The 20,867-nt window shown below is 35.8% G+C and overlaps 6 protein-coding genes across 6 annotated transcripts; 1 reads left to right on the top strand and 5 right to left on the bottom strand.

Annotated features, from left to right (window-relative positions):
* Nucleotides 1-1,001: 1,001 nt before the first annotated feature.
* Nucleotides 1,002-2,329, bottom strand: CBG28086 (the record flags this gene model as incomplete). The annotated part of the gene is made up of 5 exons (XM_045240596.1): nt 1,002-1,070; nt 1,121-1,231; nt 1,284-1,334; nt 2,156-2,203; nt 2,285-2,329. 5 exons carry the CDS (start codon nt 2,327-2,329, stop codon nt 1,002-1,004), a joined length of 324 nt encoding a protein of 107 aa, XP_045098672.1.
* A 686-nt stretch (nt 2,330-3,015) lies between these two features.
* On the bottom strand, nt 3,016-4,026 carry CBG28085 (the record flags this gene model as incomplete). Its single annotated transcript, XM_045240595.1, has 3 exons — nt 3,016-3,039; nt 3,130-3,198; nt 3,982-4,026. 3 exons carry the CDS (start codon nt 4,024-4,026, stop codon nt 3,016-3,018), a joined length of 138 nt encoding a protein of 45 aa, XP_045098671.1.
* Nucleotides 4,027-4,603: 577 nt separating this feature from the next.
* Nucleotides 4,604-5,958, bottom strand: CBG28084 (the record flags this gene model as incomplete). The annotated part of the gene is made up of 5 exons (XM_045240594.1): nt 4,604-4,672; nt 4,723-4,833; nt 4,881-4,931; nt 5,786-5,833; nt 5,914-5,958. 5 exons carry the CDS (start codon nt 5,956-5,958, stop codon nt 4,604-4,606), a joined length of 324 nt encoding a protein of 107 aa, XP_045098670.1.
* Nucleotides 5,959-6,580: 622 nt separating this feature from the next.
* CBG28083 lies at nt 6,581-7,285 on the bottom strand (the record flags this gene model as incomplete). Its single annotated transcript, XM_045240593.1, has 3 exons — nt 6,581-6,649; nt 6,701-6,823; nt 7,241-7,285. 3 exons carry the CDS (start codon nt 7,283-7,285, stop codon nt 6,581-6,583), a joined length of 237 nt encoding a protein of 78 aa, XP_045098669.1.
* A 1,836-nt stretch (nt 7,286-9,121) lies between these two features.
* On the top strand, nt 9,122-12,904 carry Cbr-acr-9 (the record flags this gene model as incomplete). The annotated part of the gene is made up of 11 exons (XM_045240592.1): nt 9,122-9,148; nt 9,487-9,660; nt 9,908-10,068; nt 10,348-10,498; nt 10,842-10,968; nt 11,656-11,751; nt 11,799-11,891; nt 11,937-12,133; nt 12,184-12,421; nt 12,476-12,726; nt 12,773-12,904. 11 exons carry the CDS (start codon nt 9,122-9,124, stop codon nt 12,902-12,904), a joined length of 1,647 nt encoding a protein of 548 aa, XP_045093535.1.
* Nucleotides 12,905-13,050: 146 nt separating this feature from the next.
* Cbr-twk-20 lies at nt 13,051-15,316 on the bottom strand (the record flags this gene model as incomplete). The annotated part of the gene is made up of 11 exons (XM_045240591.1): nt 13,051-13,171; nt 13,215-13,270; nt 13,322-13,403; nt 13,882-13,962; nt 14,006-14,150; nt 14,533-14,593; nt 14,640-14,684; nt 14,734-14,876; nt 14,927-15,039; nt 15,082-15,160; nt 15,217-15,316. The coding sequence occupies 11 exons, from the start codon at nt 15,314-15,316 to the stop codon at nt 13,051-13,053; spliced, it is 1,026 nt and encodes a 341-aa protein (XP_045093534.1).
* Nucleotides 15,317-20,867: the final 5,551 nt, after the last annotated feature.

Genomic DNA, 20,867 nt, shown 5'->3' with positions numbered 1-20,867 from the left:
TTCTTGGAAAATCATTCAATTTTCAGAGTTCAACTAAAAAACATGAAAATTGTAAAAAAGTTTTCCTTTCCTTTTGGAAAATACTATTTTTTTTTCATAAAATAAAGATTCTAATTTTGTTTCATGTTTGCATTTTTTTGAATATTCCAATTCTAAAAAAATGTGATAACAGAATAGTAAACTTAGGGCAATCCCATCTACTGTAAAAACTCTGATAGAAGGTCACCCCTTACTTGCATTTTGAGCTCAATTATCTAAATTTCTATGAGAGATATCAAAATTTGTCCGCTGATAAAGTGTTGGTAATACAATGATGAACAATTTATCAGTTGACATATTTCAAATATCTCCAACAGAAATCGAGATAATTAAGCTCAAAGTGCAAGTGTAGGGTGGCATTCTATTAAATTATAATATTACGATAATTCTAATAAATTTACTTATGTTCAACTCAAAAATAATGTTATGGTACGAATGTCATGGTTGGATAGATCAAAAAATTTCAACTAATGAGTCAAAAAATGATATTTTCTAATTCTAGGTTTGTTTTCGAGAACATTTAGTTCAAAAGTGATTTTTATTCTGTAAAACGGAAAACAATTTTCAGAACATTTTCACGTTCCCATTTTTTTTCCAAAATAATTTTAGGGAAAATGATAAAATAATTTTAGGGAAAAATCAGTTTTAAAGTTTCAAAAAAGCCGCTCAACAAAAAATCTATCCTTAAAATGAACACGTCAAGCCACGTGGGTATCATCATTTCAAAGAGCATGATCTCCCTCAAACAGTGACACTGACACCTTACCCAAGCTAAGCAGAAACAAGAAAACGCCATTGTCCATGTTCACGAAATTGTGTTTCTTTGTACCCACAAACCTATCAGGTTTCTTTTTCCGTAGGCAGATGAACACAAATGAGAAAAGTTTGCCGCATTAGAGAAGTACTAGAAATGAAAACATTGATTTTGAATTAACAGGTTTATTAGACGACAAGCATCCAAATTAAATGATGTTCATTCTGAAATCATCTTGGAGATCCTGAATAAGAGCGTTGTATCTAGGCTCCTCTGCCTATAAATTAGTCGAATTATCGTAAAACCATTAAAAATTTCAAAGTTTACCTCGAAGAAGTCCCGACGGTCTGCTTCGAGGATTTCGTCAAATATATCATTAATCAGTGTGCACTTTCTCAAAATGTGGAGTTTCACTTCGTCGGCGGCCTGAGATTCAACCTGAAAAACTGCTAACATTAAATTATTCAGAATAATTAAATAAAATACGCACAGTGATGTGTATAATGCGTCGGACTCTCGCGATTGCGTCAGAAAGGGCAGCCTGAAAAATAAGACATTATGAGTCTATCGCAGAAGAGATGTCCCAAGTTGGGGCAGCGCGCCCCAAAGCCGTATCTGCTCGGACCATGTTCCCAACCTTCCTACTACCGCCCCAGTAACGTCTCAGGATTATGGTTCCATTCCCTTAATCTTGTGTTTGTTTTTCAGAAAGAAGAACAATAAAAAATAAAAAATCGAGAAATTCGAAGCCGCTCTCGAACTGATTTCTTCACAAAATCTCAAACTTTCCAGTACAGAAAATCTAAGAATCTCAAAACACAAAATCTAGAAAACTCAAAGTTTCATCTAAAATAGCATCGTCTTCAGATGCAACTTTCTCCCTTCTTTGCAAATTCCCAAACATACAATTTTTAAAATGAAAATTTCCTCAAACATTTTTCTCAACTTTAGAAAATTATCCCATTCAAAAAGTAGGAAAATTTTCAAACTTTTCGAAGCAAATTTTGAGAAAAATGCTGAAATATGACATTTCCCATAATTTCATGTTTGGAAATTTCCTAGAAATGTATAAGCGATTTTTGGTGAGGAAACTGAAATTTCAGAACTCCAGGCGTTTCTTAACAGATTAAGAAAACGGATTTGTATCTTCCGTCAAATTAACAGATTCTCATGTTAGTGTCCTAGAAGGTGGGGCCGTGGTAAGGGAAATGGGACCATGTCGTCATGTGGGGACTGCATTTATAATCTATGGTTCTCTTTGAAACCGACGGTCTTATCAGGGGACAGAAATTAGTAATATGGACCCTCTCTTCTGGAATTAGCCCGGTCTTTTTTTGCAGTATCTGTTTGATTTATATTTACCTCCTGTTCTTGAGTCATTTCGATGTTTCGGATTTCGTCCACAGGCGCCTGAAAATCGATCTTTAAGCAGTTTTTGACTCTTACAAGGGTGAATATTAGAAAAGATATCGTGCTAAACTATATACTCACCTCATTCGGCATGTTTCCCGGGTTAGAATTGGTAAATGGAGGCATTCTCAGCAGCAAAACGACGAATTTTGATATTTCAATAAAAGTCGATAGTAGAAGTAGCTGTCAACAAGCAACGAAGTCGAAAAGGAGAAAAGTGATGTGGTGTCCGAGTGCGCGACATATCTGTCGACTATTAGAAGGTCACAATACTCCGAGTGCACCTGCGTATCTAAGTGGAGAAAAGTAACAAGGGTAGAAAAACAAAAAGCGAGACGAAAAGCATAAAAACAAATTTTATGAAGAACACAAAATTTTTTTGCTTCATACAAATTATAATTTATAGTCAATCACCAGAGAAATCATGTTTAAGGACAAAGATCGAAATTTTGATAGCGGTTTTTGCAGAAAATCGTTATGGAAAAGATTGAGAGCCACGTGATACAGTTGTGGTGAATTTATTGATTGGGAAATTGATCCAGTGAGAAGATTTGAGGTGTCACATCATCCTTGATTCATTGTGACGGCATACTGGCTTACAGGAAAAAGAGAAAAATTGTGAAACATGAAATACCACATAACTTTAAGTTCATCACAAAAAGTTTTAAGTTTGGAAACATCCAAGAAGTCGATAAAATATCATTCAAAAATTGTCGATTTTTCAAGATAGTTTTTGATAATGAAACTGAAATTTAAGCGTTTCAGAAATTTCGTTAGCAGGTTTCGAAAACAAACTTATAAGTTTTCTCAACTCAAAAGATTCCCTTTTTAGTGTTCTTGGAAATTGGACCATGATAAGGAAGATAGGGCAATGTTTCGAGTGTTAATATAGGACCTCTCATCTGAGATAGGCCCAATTTATTTACCCTCTCTTCTTGAGTGATTTCGTCGTTTCGGATTTCGTCCACAGGTTCTTGGAAATCGTCATCAGGCTCCTGAAAACTCTCACTTTTTACTAGGTACACAACAGTTCAAAATCCATTGTCAAAAATTGCGCCTAGCCAATTTCGCTTCGAGCTTTTTTTGTCTGACAAGGGAACCTTTTAAGTGAAGGTAGGAGTCAGCAGAAAGCACCTACATTGAGCGAAAGAGCATGGTCGAAAATCTAAAAATTCGTTTTCAAAGTCTGCTTACAAGACCTTTGAAGTGTTGAAATTTCAGTTTCAGCGCCAAAAATCCCATTTTCAGTGGAAAATTGGCAATTTTCACACTTGATTTCTCCACTCCTAGGAGATTTTAGGTATTGAAACTTTTTTAATTCTACTTGAATTATGCGAAACTCCATAATTCAGACACTTTGTACATTTTCTAAAAAAATTTCAAAGTTTCAAGTCCTAAAGCCTCCTAGGAGTGGAGAAAATCAAGTTTGAAAATTGCCGATTTTACACTGAAAATGGGATTTTTTGGTACTAAAACTGAAATTTCAGCACTTCACAAGTCTCGTAAGCAGACTTTGAGAACGGATTTTTAGGTTTTCGACCAACCTTTCGATCGCAAACTTTGAGAACGGATTTTTAGGTTTTCGACCGACCTTTCGATCTATGTGAGTGGTTGCTAACTCCTACCTTTACTTACAAGGTTCCCTTGTGAGTATGAAACGTACAAACATAAACGGAAAAAAGCATGCAAAACAGTTTTCAGGAACGCAGTCTGACAAGGAGTTTTAAACTTTTACAAGGATGAATTTTAAAAAACAGCGTTCTAAATTATCTACTCACCTCATCCGACAAGATTTCCGGCACAACATAGATAAACGGAGGCATTCTCAGCTGAAAAACGACATGAAAAACGTTATGTTTAAAGACAAAGTTTAAATCTAGATAGTGGTTTTTTGCAGAACATTGTTTTGGAAAGATTGAGAACCAAGTGATGGACTGATTTCATCAATTGTGAAATTGTTCTACAATAGTTAGAAAATTAAAAGTATCACTTCGTCTTTTGAACTTAAAATGAGCTTTGAAATCCTTATCTACAGTTTACCTACAACCTGAGTAATTTACAGATAGTCTTTTTCTCAAGTTAAATTAGTTGAATAGACACAAAAGCCTGAAAACTGACCGAAAATAAAATAATCGATACAGTATTTGTGCCATTCTGCGCCCGGCTCGACGACAACGCCATAAAATGATGTTGTCTGCCGCCTCTTTCTCTCTTTTCTGCATGACAAAACGATCTGCGTTAATAGTTTTGGGTTAATGGTTTTGGTACGATAGAAAAGTACCATAAATGAGCACTTTGATGTTAAGTTAACAGGATTTATTAGGCGACAAGCACCCAAATTAAAACAGGATTTATATAACAATAAACGTAAGAAAACGTATTAAGGAAAAATCAAACATTTTAAACAAAAATCATTATGACTTTGTCAAGGAGATCTTGCATAAGATCGGTGAATGCAGGCTCCACTGCCTATAAATAATACGAATTTTGCTATTAAAATTGAAAATGAGTCATTTTACCTGGAAGAAAGCTAGACGATTCACTGCGAGAAGGGCGGTTAATGTTGACTGGAGCTGGTGGCAGTTTCTCATAAGCGAAGCTCTCATTTCAAGGCTGATTTGACGACGGATCTGAAAATCTGCTTCATTATTCAGGATAATTGCAAAGATAGACGCACACTGCAACGTACAATTAGGTCGACTGTCGCGAGGACTCCAAGAAGACCATTCTGAAAATTAAGAAATTTTGGGTCTATCGCAGAAGAGTGGTCTCATGCGATATTTTCTACCATGGTCCCATCTTTCCTATCACAGTGCCATTCATGAATCACGTTCCCATTACCTAAATCATATGTTTGCTTCTTCATGAACATTAATTAGAATGAAGAACAAATAATACAAGAAAACTTTTTTTAAGTATCCTCGATATTTCAAATTTTCAAATTCTGAGGACCCCAAAAACACAAAGTTTCAAATATTAAAATGATCAGGATCAAAGCAGCTTTTCAAGCTGAATAGCCTTTTTGGAATTTTTCAGAATGTCAAAAATTCCGATTTTCAAAATTTCGGGAATTTCCGATTTTTAAAATTTCGGAAATTTCCGATTTTTAAAATTTCGGAAATTTCCGATTTTAAAAATTTCGGAAATTCCCGATTTTTAAAATTTCGGAAATTTCCGATTTTAAAAATTTCGGAAATTTCCGATTTTCAAAATTTCGGAATTTTGAAATTTTCTGAATTTCGAAAGTTTCGGAATTTTTCAAAATTCGAAATTTGAAGCGGAAAATTCTTTTTCTTATCACGAAAACGCGAAAAATTTTTTGAAAGTTGAAAGAAAGATTTCGACAGCGCACAAAATATCAAAATTAATTTTTGTTCAAACACAAAATTTCAAATATTAAAATGTTCAGAATCAAAGAAGCCTTAAAATACTGTCGTCATGTTGGGACCGTTTTTATGACTTATGGGACCGGGGTGCCTCTGTGGAACCAAATTCACAACATGCTATCGAGAGTACAAACATAGGACCTTTCTTCTGAGATAGACCCGATTTTTTCACAGAATCGGTATAATTCTCACTTACCTTCTGTACTTGGGTCAATTCTCCATTTCGGACTTCGTCCACAGGCTCCTGAAAATCGTTTTTTTTTCTCATTTTTTAGTAGGTAGAGTGAATCTTTGAAATAACCGCATTCTAAATTATCTTCTCACCTCATCCGGTATGATTATCGCTCGAGAATTGATGAACGGGGGCATTCTCAGCTGAGAAACCGCGAATATTGGAGTTTTTTAAATAAAAAATTGATTGTAGAAATATCTGTCCACAAGAAAAGTAACGCGAATAGAAGAAAAGTGGTGTGGTGTCTGTGTATGCAAAACATCTGTGGACTATCATATGGTCACAGTACTCGGTATGCACCTGCGTCTCTAAATGGGTAAAGTAAGAGTGGTAGGAAAAAAGCTGAATAAAAACATAAGAAGAGGTTTTTCTTACTTCATACAAGATATGTATCCATTGCCTAAGGACAAAGATCAAAATCTTGATAGCGGTTTTTTGCAGAACATTGTAATTTGAAACATCGGAAAGGTTGAGAACCACGGGATACCCTGAATCCATCGTTTGTAAAATTGTACACAAAAGCCTGAAAACTGACTAAAAAAGGAAAAATAGTTGATACAGTTTGCATGCGATTATGCGCTCAGCTCGACGACATCCCCATAAAATGGTGTCTGGCGTCTCTTTCTCTGTCTGATGCAGTAGAAAACACTCCGTGTTAATAAATCTGGGTTATTGAGCACTTCAACTTTGTGTTAACAGGTTTATTAAGCAAATAGGGTAAATTGATTATGTGAATCGAACAACGTATAAGCACCAAATTTAGTTGATGTTGATTCTGACATAATCAAGGAGATCCTGAAGATCGGCGATGTATCCAGGCTCCGCGGCCTATAAATTCGTCGATTTTTTCAAATTTCAATTGAAGATAACAAATTTTACCCTGCAGTAATCCTGAGTGTTCGCTCTGAGAATACCGTCGTTTGTAGCCCGAAGCACTTGGCACTTAAGAGCAACTTGAATGCACACTTCGACGCTGTATCGAGGATGAAGCTTTAAAAATATCTGAATATTTCAGAAAAAGTAGAAAATATACGCACAGCTATGTTTCTAACACGGCGGATTGTGGCGATGGCATTTTGGAAGACATCCTAAAAAATAAGAATTTTCGAATCACACAGATGTTCAATTTTTACTTACCTTCTCTTCTTGGCTCAATTCGTTGTTTCATCAGCAGGCTCCTGAAAAATTTTTGTCAGTTGGAACACAACGGTTCAAAATCCATTGTCATAAAATGCTTGATGTTTTTGTCAGCTGAGTATCAAAATTACATGAATTAACGAAAAAAGCTTACGCTTACATTATACAAATACTACATTCATTCATATTTTTGAATTCCTTAAAGTTATTAGGTCAGTTTTTGACAAGGAGTTCAGACTTTTACGAGGGTTTGATACTGTACTATTCAAATTAATTACTCACCTCGTCGAATAAGTTTCCGGCTGCAGCGTTGTTGTTCAAAGACATTGGTGGCTGAAAAAAAAGATGTTTTTTTCTGAAAAATCGATATTAAAAATAGTTGCACGAACTCAACTAGCAGAAAAGTGGTGTCCGTGTATGCAACACATCTGTGGACTGTCAAAAGATCACAGTACTTGGTATGCACCTGCGTCTCCAGAATAGAGAATGTAACAATGGTAGCAAAACAAGAAGCTAGACGAAAACATATGAAGGACACGTATTTCATCATACAAGATAGGAATCCATAGCCAATTACCAAGAGGGAGTTATGTTTAAAGACAAAGATTGAAATCTAGATAATGGTTTTTCGCAGAACATTGTAATTTAAGACATGGAAAAGATTAAGAACCACGCGATACAACATTGGGGAATCCATTGACTATGAAAAAATCTCACACTATTCGACAGTTTTTATGGATGTTCTAGATTTTTCCACTTCAAAAACTCTTCATAGCTGACCTACAACTTGAGAAATTTCTAGATAATCAATTTCTTAAGTTATATTTGTTAAACTGGTACAGAAGCCTAAAAACAGACTGAGAAACAAAAAAAATCGATACAGTTCTCATGCGGTTCTGCGCCCGGCTCGACGACAGCCCCATAAAATGATGATAATGTCTGGCGTCTCTTTCTCTCTCGTCTGCATGAGAAACATTCCTAGTTAATAGTTATGAAACTGCCTCCACGTGACATACCGTATTTCCTCTAAGGGAAACCCATGGGCTTCTATTTTTCAACCTCACTCTCAGGATGGGCTTCTATTAGAGAGCGGACCTCTATATTTCAACGATTAATTTTCAAAGAAAAAGTTTGTTCAAAAAATCAGAAATTTGACAATTCGGAAGTTAAGAATTCTGAAATTTGGTGTTTTTTCGTAGTTTTCATTATGCAATTCGAAACTCCAAATTTTATGAAATTCTGAGATTCCAGAATCACAAAATTCAATATTCAGGAACTCTGTAGATCAGAAATTGAGAATTTAAAAAATGGAGAAAAAGCCCATGAGCTACTATTAAAGGGTGGGCTTCTATTAGAGGTGGGCTTCAAATAAATGTGGGCTTCTATCAGAGGAAGTACGGTATATAATCACATTGCATTTCGACACTTTCCGTTCTCAATTTAGATATAGTACCGGCCAATAGGATAGACAAAAATTATTTTTCAGTTTTTCAGACAAAACTTATTTTCGAACATTTTCAGGAGTCTGTAGCTCGACTTTCAAGTTTCATTTTTTTAAATGCCTATTTTCCAGCTATTCGCGATTTCTGAAAGACATCTGTTCTTTCTCGTTTTCCGTTTTTCAAATCGTCTGAAAAAATTTTTCCTAACTTTTATTGGCCGGTACTGTAAGCTTTTTCTCAATTTTTTCAATTCATATATTCCGAGCAACCACTTGAAAAGTTCTGGACTCTGATTTCATCATCCTTAGTACAAAACACTTGTTCCTTCCCAAAGTGTATACTCTTGAAGCATGGAGGTAGTAAAATCTTCATTTGGTGGCCAAATTCAATCATTCAAATAAATAAGGACCCCATTCCTCCCGTGTTTCAAATTGTTTCCCGAGTGTGTAATGAGAACAAGTTCCATTTCGCTTTTTCTTTTCTTTTCCATGTGCCGAAAGCACTAAACGAAAGGGAAAGGGGACATCTTTAGTAAGGGGACACGCCCACTATGAAAGAAAATGATGATGGGCTCCCGTTTTGGAGTGTGTGTCTGAGAGCAGCAGTAGAGTCTGTTAAAACTCCCAACGGAGCAGTTTTCCCGCGTCGCACCACATTGACCAGTGCTCCAAAGGTTTCGTTCCTTTGGCTAACCCCGTTCTTACCGTGAGGAAATGTACTCATGTTTTCTCCGGTGTTGCGACTTACTGTAAGTTTTCATTTTTCTGCTGCAATGCGTTTTGACAGTACTTTAGTTTCGTTCAATTAGAAATAAGGATTCTTCAATCATGTATACCAACAAGTGACTTTGAATAATATCCACAAAGAAGCTTACTTATATTTTGAGCGCAATTATTTCAGTTTCTATAAGAGCTATCAAAGATTTGTTAACTGATAAAATTTTTGTGACAAAATGATAAATGTTTTATCAGTTGACATATTTTTGATAGCTCTCATAGAAATTTAGATATTTGAACTCAAACTTGAGGGCCCTTCTATTACAATCTTTATCGGCCTATTAAGAAATTCAAATAAAAACATTTTCAGACCCTCTTCTCCGTATTCCTCCATTTGCTCATTGAAGTTCACGGAAGTGCAGACGAATATCGTCTTCTAGGAGATCTACGCCACAATTATGACCCATACGAACGACCCGTTGCCAACTCATCCGAACCACTGGTGGTCTCTGTGAAAATTTATTTACAACAAATTTTAGATGTTGTGAGTTATTATCGTTTTTCCATATTGATAGAAGCCCAGCCAAACCGTCAATTTTTGACCTTAATTATCTCGGTTCCTCCAAATGTTATCCTAGTGTGTCAACTGATAAAACATTCTCCATCATTTCCGCATCATTTTATCAGTACACTAGTTTTTGATATATTCTCAAGGAACTGAAATAATTGAGCTCAAATTTGACGGATTGAATGGGCTTCCATTGAAAACAGTCGCACATTGAATTTTTTAGGATGAGAAAAATCAAGTGATCACATTAGTCGCTTGGATAGAATATCAATGGACCGATTATAAATTGAAGTGGGATCCCAGTGAGTATGGAGGTATCAAAGATATTCGAATACCAGGAAATGCAAATGCAATTTGGAAACCAGATGTTTTGCTATATAATAGGTCAGTGACAGAGTTTTAAAAACTGTTTAAAAAACACTCGGAAAGTACAACCATTATAGATTAATTAGGTAGTAAATCAATTCATAGCTATGAAATTCTCTATTCGAAAGTCCAAAGTACATGAAAAATTAGAATTTGGTACATCCGAATTGTTTATTTCGTACCCCTAAATTGCTTTGCACCCAGTTGTTCCCACGAATTGTGGTATCCTGCGAATTGTTACCCAAAAACTGAACCTGAAATGTTTTGACTCAGAAGTGTAAGATTAATTGATTCCAGCGCTGATGAGAATTTCGACTCTACATATCCAGTGAACTATGTTGTGAGCTACACCGGCGACGTGCTCCAAGTACCCCCGGGAATACTCAAATTGTCGTGTAAAATTGATATCACCTATTTTCCATTCGATGATCAAATATGTCATCTCAAGGTACGTTTTTCTTCCGACCCACACTTCGAATTCAATTTTCCGAACCGAATATGTATTGTTGTGCTATTTTTTCTTTCCTAGTGCGCAGAAATGGAAGACGGCAAAAATATAGGTCTAATCCAGGGTGGTCGAGTAAACGTTTTATCGCAAAACTACATCTACTAATCTTGGGTCGCGAGCAGAGGAAAACTCTCTTCCTTTGAATTTTCATATTTTTCTCTGAATTCGAAACGAAAAAGTGATTGTTTACTTTCCTTGAAAATATAATGAATGAGAACTAAAGGCAAAACGGATTCTGGTCACTAATCTTCTGTTGGGTCCTCCATCTTTTCCCGACTTTCAGTTCGGTTCCTGGACATATAGTGGAAACTTCATCGACTTGAGAATCAACGGTCCCGAGGGGAAGAATATATCTGATGAAGGGATTGATGTGCAGTATTATGTGCAAAACGGTGAATGGAATTTGTTAGGTAAGTGGGAAGAACAGGCATGAAAGAATTGAAAGGGACAAAAAGCTTGTGGACCTGTTGAGTGTGTTGAATCTACTTTGAACACTATGATAGACGGGGACCCTATTCGCTTTAAGCTCAAGCATCTGATTTTCTATAAAAGACATAAAAACATGTCGACCAATTAAATGTTGGTGTTATCATGAAAAACATTTTTCAGTTGACACATTTTTGATATTTCTCATAGCAATTGAGCTTAAAGTGTGTCAATTTACTGAAAATTGATATCAGCTGACATACTGTGGGAAAGTTGTGCGGTCTAAAAATGTCATAATTATAAAAGCGGGACTATGTATTCTCTCTATTACAAACAACCTACGCCAAATTTGGGCTCAATTATCTCGATTTCTGTGAAAGATATCAAAAACATGTCAATCACTAAATTATTCATCTCAATATCACTAATATTTTATCAGTTGACGAATTTTTCATATCTTTGACTAGAATCGAAATAATTGAGCTTAAAGTTGACGACTTGAGTTGTCTTCTATGTATGAGAGGAAATATGGTACGTTTGTAGGGTACATTGGTAGAAGATCAAAATATTCGAAAATAGATTTATAAGAATAAGTTGAAAATTTGCTAAAAATTCCTCTTTATTCATGCTTCAAAATCTGTATTACTAATCCAATCTCATGAACTTTTTAGCTGTACCCGCTCGTCATGAAACCAACATTTTCGATGAACAACCATATCCATCACTTTTCTTCTACCTTATCATTCAACGCCGCACACTTTATTATGGTGAAACTTATATTCAAATTGTTTCGAACCTCCTTTTTGAAATTCAGGATTGAATCTGATCATCCCTTCTTTCCTAATATCCCTCATGACTGTTCTCGGTTTCACACTTCCGCCAGATGCTGGAGAGAAAATCACATTGGGTAAATATTCTAAAAAATCGTAATAAATTATTCTCGAAATTCCAGAAATCACTATCCTCCTCTCCGTGTGTTTCTTCTTGAGTATGGTAGCGGATATGACACCGCCAACATCTGAAGCTGTTCCATTGATTGGCGCATTTTTCTCATGTTGTATGTTGGTCGTTTCTGCCTCTGTCGTCTTTACTGTCTTGGTCCTAAACCTCCATAACCGCAAACCAGAGACCCATGAAATGAGTCCATTTGTGAGTGACTGAATAGTTTGATAAGGTTAATTTTAGCTTTTAATTTTTAGCTCCGTGAGCTTCTGCTTATTTGGCTTCCATGGCTTCTGCTAATGAGACGTCCAGGAAAAACAGTATTTAATTGCGCCCATATCAAAGCGGAGAAGGCTGAAGAGAAAGCGAAGCAGGATTCGTTTAAAAACGGAAAAGGCCCGACCAAGACTACCGACTCTGTTCATCCATCTGATGGTTTTTCGTTGATGAGGAATATTAAAATGCAGCGACAAGCAACTATTGATATAGATGGAGGTAGGTTGAAGAACACTACCCCTACCTAATCCCAGTCATTTATATTTTTTGCAGAATTCCATGTTCAACATAATCACTTAATGCCAGTGGCTCCATCCGAGACTCCTAGAGTTGTCTATTCAAAAGTAATGGCCGAGTCTTATGTGGAAGACAGTAAGATCATCAGTACGAAAAAAATCTTCAGTGTCTTTTTTGCAGTGGTGATGACGGAGCTAAACAAGTACATGCAAAAAGCGTGTCTGGAGTTAAAGAACATTTCGACGCAAACGAAAGCAATGAGGAAGAAGATGGAAGAAGATGAGAGGGTATGATCCTTTAAAAATCGGAAATACCAATAAAACGTGTATTCAGGATGAGCAAGCAGCGAACGATTGGAAATTCGCTGCGATGGTTGTGGACCGGTGTTGTTTGATTACATTTTCCGTTTTCATTGTTGTGAGCACATGTGGAATTATGTTCAGCTCTCCTCATCTCATTGCCTAACGTTTTTTTCAAACTTTTATATTCAAAAACAGGGTTTCCAAGATAAAATTGTCTTTCAATAAATATATAACAAATCTAATACAACAATTCAACAAACTAGTTCAGTTCAGATAACAAAATAGCGCTGTTCCTCAAACGGAATACGGTTAATACAGCTCTAGATCCACTAGATGCGATATATTGGTTGGGCGTCTTGTCAAAGAAAATCGGTGTCGAGGTGGTCGTGGTTTGAAACAACCACAGCAGACCGTATCTTGAATACTTCTTCTGAAATCCGTGAATGAACAATCAAACAATTTTTGAGACTGACCTAGTGGATTGTCGTCGGATATTTACATCACCAGCGGAGTTGGGCACAATGGAGTACTGGAAATTAACGAAATATAAACATTTAGAATTTGCAGAAAAAAATCTTACCATCCTCCTTGGCCTTCCCGGTAGTACACCAACTGTGCTATGCTTCTGTATGTTGAACAGCTGGGACTCCACGAGTGAATTTCTTTAAGTACTTATTGTCGGGGGGTATTTTAATATTTGATTAAGGGAAAATACTGTAACAGAATTTTCTAAACACTTTGAGCCATTATGTCTCAGTTCCCGTGATGCTTATCAGAAAGTGGCCAAGTGCCAAAATATTTGTGATATTGTTATTCTGTGATTTATTATTTTGATATCATTCACGGGAACCGAGGTAAATCGACTCAAAATTGACGCTTGTTAGGATAATAATTTCGTCAGAGTGTTTAGGTCAATACGGTATTCGAAAAACTGTATAATCTAATTCTAACAAATACATTCTAATTCCAGTCAATATAAGTGAAAATTCTCTGATACCAAATTCTGATTGTAATGTTTTGTTTAAGTTAGTAATGATGATCTTACTAATAACGATAATCTCTCAAATTCAGCATATCAGTTGAAAGTTTTAGTGTTTTCTGTTTATTACAAAATGATAATCTGATTATTTCAAAATTGACCTAGCAAATCTTTCCAGCACGATCGCACTAGGCGGCTCTCGGTTTGCAGCTGTTACCTCGTCAGCATTCGATGCCATGAATCTATGAAAAAGTTTTGAAAATCTTCATGATTTCTCATTCTTACCCGAGAACCAGTAAATTAACACAAGCAGAAAATACAGCAAGTCCGACCAATATGAACAGGATAGTAGCGAAAACGTAAAGTGGCTTTTCTTGAAGTGCATTGGTTTGTTGTAATGGTACGAGATCACCAAACCCGATTGTTGAAACTGAACAACATTAACCCAGATCTTACATGTTGTGTTTTGAAGACTTACAAGTTATCATGCAAAAGTAATAGGCGTCAAATATTGACCATTTTTCTATGGTGTGAAACATATAGGTACCTGAAATCCCAATGTAGAATTTTCTGTAGTTTGATCTACAGTATCGGTCAATAACATATATGAACTCGTATTTTTCTGTTGATTTTGACCATTTTCAGGGGTCTGAAGCTGAGCTTTCAAGTTTCCAATCACCTTAAAGCTCTAAAATGTTCAAACTGATAGAAAACTTGACATTCGAGCTCCAGACTCCTGAAAATAATCAAAATAGCTTGAAGTCAATAGAAAAAAATACGCTAGACATCTTATAGAGTGGAACTGTACCTACCAGATACTATAACCAGAAATCCAATTGTAAATGAAACCATGAGCAGATGTGTAGGGGTCACCTGCAACTTTCAGTATTTTATCGGCTTGTGTTAGCCAAAATATTACCTCCTGTAGACACGTGTACCCTTGTTGATGTAAATTATCCCGAAACTGAATATTTGAATGTTTGAAGTCTTTTTTCCGTGTTTCAGCGACTCACCTTGTGTAAGCTATAAGCAATAAAAGTGTTGACACGCTCACCGATACTTTGGAACATAACCAACCCCATTGGAATCCCGAAAAGAGCAAAAATCATACAGAACAATTTTCCAGCAAGGGTGGATGGTGCAGAGTGACCGTAACCTGAAAATTGAGATATTAATTTAATTGGTTATGAAATAGGACACTCGTACCAACGGTAGTAATGACTACTGTTGCAAAATAAAATGCGCCAGCAAACTGCCACTGATATCCTGCTTGTTGTGGTATGCTTTTGATAGCAATAGCTTCAAATAAATGCATGTCCCTGGAAATTTTTATTGATAGAAACCAGAAAATATGAAAATACCGTTCACTGAAGTTGTACTTGTTTTTTAACCGTTCTGTAACCCGTTCGATTTCATCTCGGACCCGATTATCATCTTCACCTTCAGAAATCGAATTGAAATTGTATTTCTTAAGAAGTTTAACAAGAAAAACTTACTCTCTAATTTATCAAATATCATTGCCCCAAATAGAAGATATGTGAAAGTGGATAAAATGAGAAGCAGTGCTCTCGCAGATTTCCCGTCGATTTGATTCATTCCTTGCAAACTATCTACTCGATCCTGTACCAATAGAGATCTATAAGAATCAAACTACAGATAAAAAAGAGTAATGAGAAGAAAATAGACAACATAGGTCTTGTCTATGCCTATCTCAGAAAAGAGGACCGCCCAAAAAAACTGCCAAATTCGGTTATATTTCTTGCTGTCACCCACTAATGAACTTTATGTGTGGAGAGAAGAGGGTCCGAGAAGTGAGGGAATTCACTTCTTCTGCGTTTTTTTGAGTAGGCACAAAAAGAAAAAGATACAAGTTGAAGGGGGGAGAAGAGTTTGAGAAGGAAAGTTACGAGTTAAGAAGTTCGTCAAAAGACCCAGAAAATTTGGCTGAGCGGATGCGATGCCGTTTCCGTTGACACCCGCCTATTTTTTTCTCTCTTTGGTTCTTTTCTGTCATCTTGTGTTGTTCTGGTGATCTGTGTAGTTTCATTGTTGACCCAAAAGGCACACATGTGGGTCGTTCAGAAGATCACGGAAATATTGTGAATTTGCTTATTCGAACTCTGAAATGAAGAAGAAATATTTTCCATAACCGTATTGTTTTAATAGAAGCCCACCCTACACCTGAACTTTGAGCTTAATTAAATCGGTTCCTATGTGAGATATCGAAAATCCCTCAACTGATAATATATTCTTGATAATATGATAAATATTGCAGCTGAAACGTTTTTGGTATACTTTGAAGGAACCGAGATAGTTGAGCTCAGACTGCATGTCTAAGGTGGGCTTCTATTTGAGCAAATACGGTAAAATGTATTTTAAAAAAACTATTTCAGAGTACTGTAGATATGAAAGTTGATATGAGAAACATTTTGTGCAGTATTGACTTTATTGTTTTTTTTTTTGGAAAAGACTTGAAATCTCAAAAAAAACTGTTTTCGTGGGTTTGTAGAGTCTGACTAATCTACGGTATTTTTTCAAATAGAAGCATTGAAAGGGTTAATGTTGAGCTCTATATCTAGATTCCTGGAAAAATTCTCAAAAAACTGTCAACTGATAAAATATTGGTGGTGGCATGATAAATAATTCCTTATTTGGCAACATTTCGATATTTTATACAAAAATCGAGATAATGGAGCTCAAAATAGACAGTTTGAGTGAGCTACTTTTCAAAAGAAATACGGTAACTTGACTCAGGGATGTTCGGAATAGTATTTCTGGATTTTATCATAATTTCCAAAAATTCTGAGTTTCAATATTTCGGATTTTTGGAATATTCAGATTTCAAAAATTTCAGTCTTTCAGAATATTTCTATTTCGAAAATTTCGGGATTTCGAAATTTCACTTTCCCAAAAACCCAAAAAGTTGGTAATAATAAATAAACTGTTCGTAGAAAACGCAAATGAATGATAAAAGGGATTCCGTGCAATTCACATAAAAAATTTTTGTCATGCGCCTTCAACGTACCGTAGTCTAAAAAATATCCTTAATTACTGTACCCGTTATGTAATCCTGTTCATTTTTGACCTTAGTTTTTCAATTGAATCAGAATCCTGTAGTTTTATAGCTTCCCCAGATTAGCATCATGCTTCCAGACACCACAATTCTTGCCAACTTTTGTCTCACACACTTTTCGAGAGACAAGACTGATATGAGCTTCTGAAAAAACACCCAAATTCTAGCCACAAACGTGTATCATAAGTATGAGACACCTCTATTTTCCTCTTTCCTCTTATTCCCACTTTTTTTCTGCCACAAAACAGTTGTCGTTCGGATCTGTCTCTCTTTAGAGTAGGAAAAAGCGAGTCATGTCTTGATTACGTCAATCCGTCCGTGTTATCATCAATTTTACAAGACATGTCCCGGATTGCGCCTAAAGTATTTTTCAGAGCAGCGTCCCATGCTTCTCGTGTGTGTGCGGGGTGATAGATTGCAAAAAGCAATGTCAAAGTGGGAGAAGGTGATCCGGATGGAGAGGGAACAGTTGTGTTTTACACTTTTGCTGGCGGGTGATCCGCGGACAGGGTAATGTGACAATCCAATTGGTTTATTCACACAAATTGGTATTCGGACCACCCTGGGAATGAAATAAGGTTTCTGGGCGAAAAATGGCCAAGAACAAAAAAATTAGAGCAGTTAAAATGAGAGATTTCATTGAGGAACAATAGCGAAAAATACAAAAAATTGGTGATGGAATGTTGTTGAATTTTCAACAGTTTTCTATTAGGAGCATCCTGGGGAAACGGATGAAAAAATTTTTTCATACTTGCAAAATCAGGGCCCGGTTTCTCCAAATTTGAAAAATGTTTGAAATTTCAGAAATATTTTCAATTTTTTTGTGAAAGAACTATTTTTATGGACATTCTTTTCTTGTCAGAAAAATCGTAAAATTTTTTTGTTGACCCCAAAATTTTTTTTTTGAAAATCCGGGCTCTGAAAATTCTGAAAAAAAAAATATTTTTTTTTACTTTTACTGTAGTTTTTTTCCAGGCTTTCCTTTCAAAACCTCCTGAGAAAAAGTACAAACCAATTGTTCTCCTGTGTCCACCATCCAATCTCAATTACATAACCCTATCATCATTTCGAGAGCAACATTCAATACATATCTACAATCTCCTCTACCCTCCTCTCAATTCTCATTTCCACACTATATATCTGTGTAGTACAATTGCTGCGGGTACTGATGAGATACATGGAGATCAACAGACATAGAGAAAAAATTGTCGCGGGGAGAGGCTCAAGTGGTGATGACTCTCTCTATCTTCTGCGGGCTCCCGTGTGGTGGAGATGATTTCTGCCTGATGCGCGTCGTCTCGTTCTCTTCACCCTTATCGCCTTGTCATGTATACTTCTCTCGGTTTCGATTGTTAGATCTTTTGTTAACTAACTCAATATCACTTTTTTGAGAAGATATTGTTGTCACTTTTGTAAATATCCAGTGCAACAACTAACTCTTCTTTCTTTTTTTGAAGTATTTCATATATTCTTCAATTTAGAAGATTAGATTTTGAAATACTCGATTTCATCGTCATCTAAAGATTTTCCTATCGAACTTTCAAGAAAGTGCATCAGTCAGTTTTCCACTAAATTTCCATCTCTTCTCGTCGTCCCATTGGTCCAAACGAGCAACGAAAGAGCAATAAAAACGTTTGTGCTCACATGAACACCTGGAGGGGTCCTTTTTCACTTGGATGAAGAAAGAAATAGGCGGGGATAGAGATGAAATCGTCAAATTTTATTGTCCATGAAGTCAAGATGAATTCAGATATTTGAGCCTATGAAAAATGAAAACCTACCTTCTTTTTTTCCCCAGGAAGAAAAGGTTTGAGTTCGAAATGTTCGACTGGCTTTATGAAATATTCGTTTTACAAAGGAACCATTATCCAAATTCTCATGAAAGGTTTAGGATAGTTTAATATTAGCGTCTCTTGACATTTTGAGAATTTCAGAATCCGCTCGGCTGTCCATTTTTCTACGATTTTCCAGATTTATTTGAGAATTGAAAAAAAATATTTTTGAAGTGTCTGAAATATGGAATATCATGGAATTCTAACACAACAAATTCCATGTTCTGAAACGTCCTGGAATTTGGATCGTACTTGGAAATGGCTGTTTTATACTGAAACTGACATAACTCGGCTAAAACAGGTCAGCGGATAGGCTATTCTAAACTTATCCTGAAATTTTTTTTAAATTGGTTTCAGAAAATGTTGGGATTCTCTTGTTAGAACTCTTGCCAAACCATTTCATTTTTTGAGCTTAAAATTATTCTAATATTCATGAATTTCTGTGTAAAAGAAACAAAAGAAGCGTAAATGGGACTTGTCACCAACCACTCAATTCCGAAACTTTTGAGGAGAATGACAGAGGCACTATGATGCCATGTCCAGAATAGACACAGACTTCTTGTGTATATGTTGATTGAATATTATGCTTGAGCATTTTGTTTCAAAGTGTTCCGAGACTATTCTTCTTTTTTGCCTGGATTTTTGAACTGCAAATGTTAAAATACTATTTGATTAGCAAAATTTGAAAAAGTGAAACACATAAATTGAATTTTAATTCCGGATCAGCCGAAAGATGTTCGCTCAAGTTTGACGCTTGTCAACAAGCACACAAAAATTTGCATTTCGTTTCTTCATCCCCAGCTTTTCGTCTTGAGAACTCTACTTTTTCTTTGAGCTTGCAGGAAACGAAAATATTTCAATTGAATAAATTTTGATAAAGAAGTTTGAAACGAGTGCAATTATCCTTATACTGATATTCCCAATGGGACTTGCATGAACCCAGTGTTCCGCACTCTGGAGTTTTGGTTTTAGAGATGAAGAGATAAAAATGTTGCCAATTTTATTGCTTCTGCTTTTATTTCCTTTTCCTTCCTTTTTATTCTTCTTTTAGTCTATTTTTTTCATTCTCTTTTCAAAGTTTTAAATTCTCGGTTCATATAGAATTTTCATTTAGTATTTCAAAAACCATGATCTTCAAAACATTGTTCCATTCTGAAATTTAATTAGAGCACCTACAGTATTGCTCATAAGATTCACCACATTGTGTTTTTGCAGTTGATTGTGGGTCATCTCGACTTTATTCAGAGGTCTAGAGCTCGACTGTCAAATTTTCTATAATTTTGAAAATTTTGATATTTTCTGGCTTTTGAAAAAACGGCCCCGAAAAATGTTATTTTTTGACCAAAATTCCAAATTACACGCTTTTTCCAATCCATAAAATCATTATTTTCGTCTCAACACCCCGCTTTTGGAAGAATCGAGAGTGGCATAGATAAAATTAAATTTCTGACGTTTTTTTTTCTACTTTTCTAAAAAATGTAGCCTCGAAATTTTCCAATCATCTTCTTCCAAGGTTCTCCCCAAATTCCTAAAAAAATCAGTGTAGTCCTTCCCTAATCCAATTTTTCTCAATTTTCCATCTCCATCTAAAAAAAGGGCAACTCGTTTCAAATGAAACAAAGTTGTTTGAAGGACGTACCTACCAGTAAGTAAGTTCATTGAACTCGGAAGCTTTAACCACATCCGAAACCTGCAGGGTCTCAAAGGTTTCATTTTTCCCGACCCCTATCAGTTTCAGGTTCTGTTAACACCTAGCTTCCCCCGTAAACAACAAAAACTTGTCTTAGGTTTCACGAGAAAATTGAAAAAAGCGAAAAAATATTCTAGACGTCAACTTCAAAAGCTTTCGTGACCCCATTCGTCTCTCTTCCAAAACGTCCCGTACCCTTTATGCAATTAGCTAGTCTTCGATGTTCTTTTTTTTCCAATTTCCTCTTTTTTCTCTTCCTTCATTTTTCTCCTTATGACCCCTAACAAATCTCCAGAACCCGTATGTTTATTGTCTCATAGTATTTTCTAGTGTATACATTCCATTCCAAAAACTCAAAACCTCGAAGTGCTACAAGAAGAATAGGTTAACCTCTGCGCTCTCCCTCTTTCCATCTTCACTTACTTCCAAAAATTTGATTACAATGGCTATTGAAAAGCGACGAAAACGCGAAGAGTTGTAGAAGAAGTCAGTTTGGGTCCCTCCTACACTTTTTTTTCCTTTTTTGCCTAAACCTAAACTTTGTCAACTTTT

The sequence above is a fragment of the Caenorhabditis briggsae genome, assembly GCF_000004555.2.
Source record: "Caenorhabditis briggsae complete genome, chrX, whole genome shotgun sequence".
Lineage (NCBI taxonomy): Eukaryota > Metazoa > Nematoda > Chromadorea > Rhabditida > Rhabditidae > Caenorhabditis > Caenorhabditis briggsae.
This window is presented reverse-complemented; position numbering and strand designations above follow the sequence as displayed.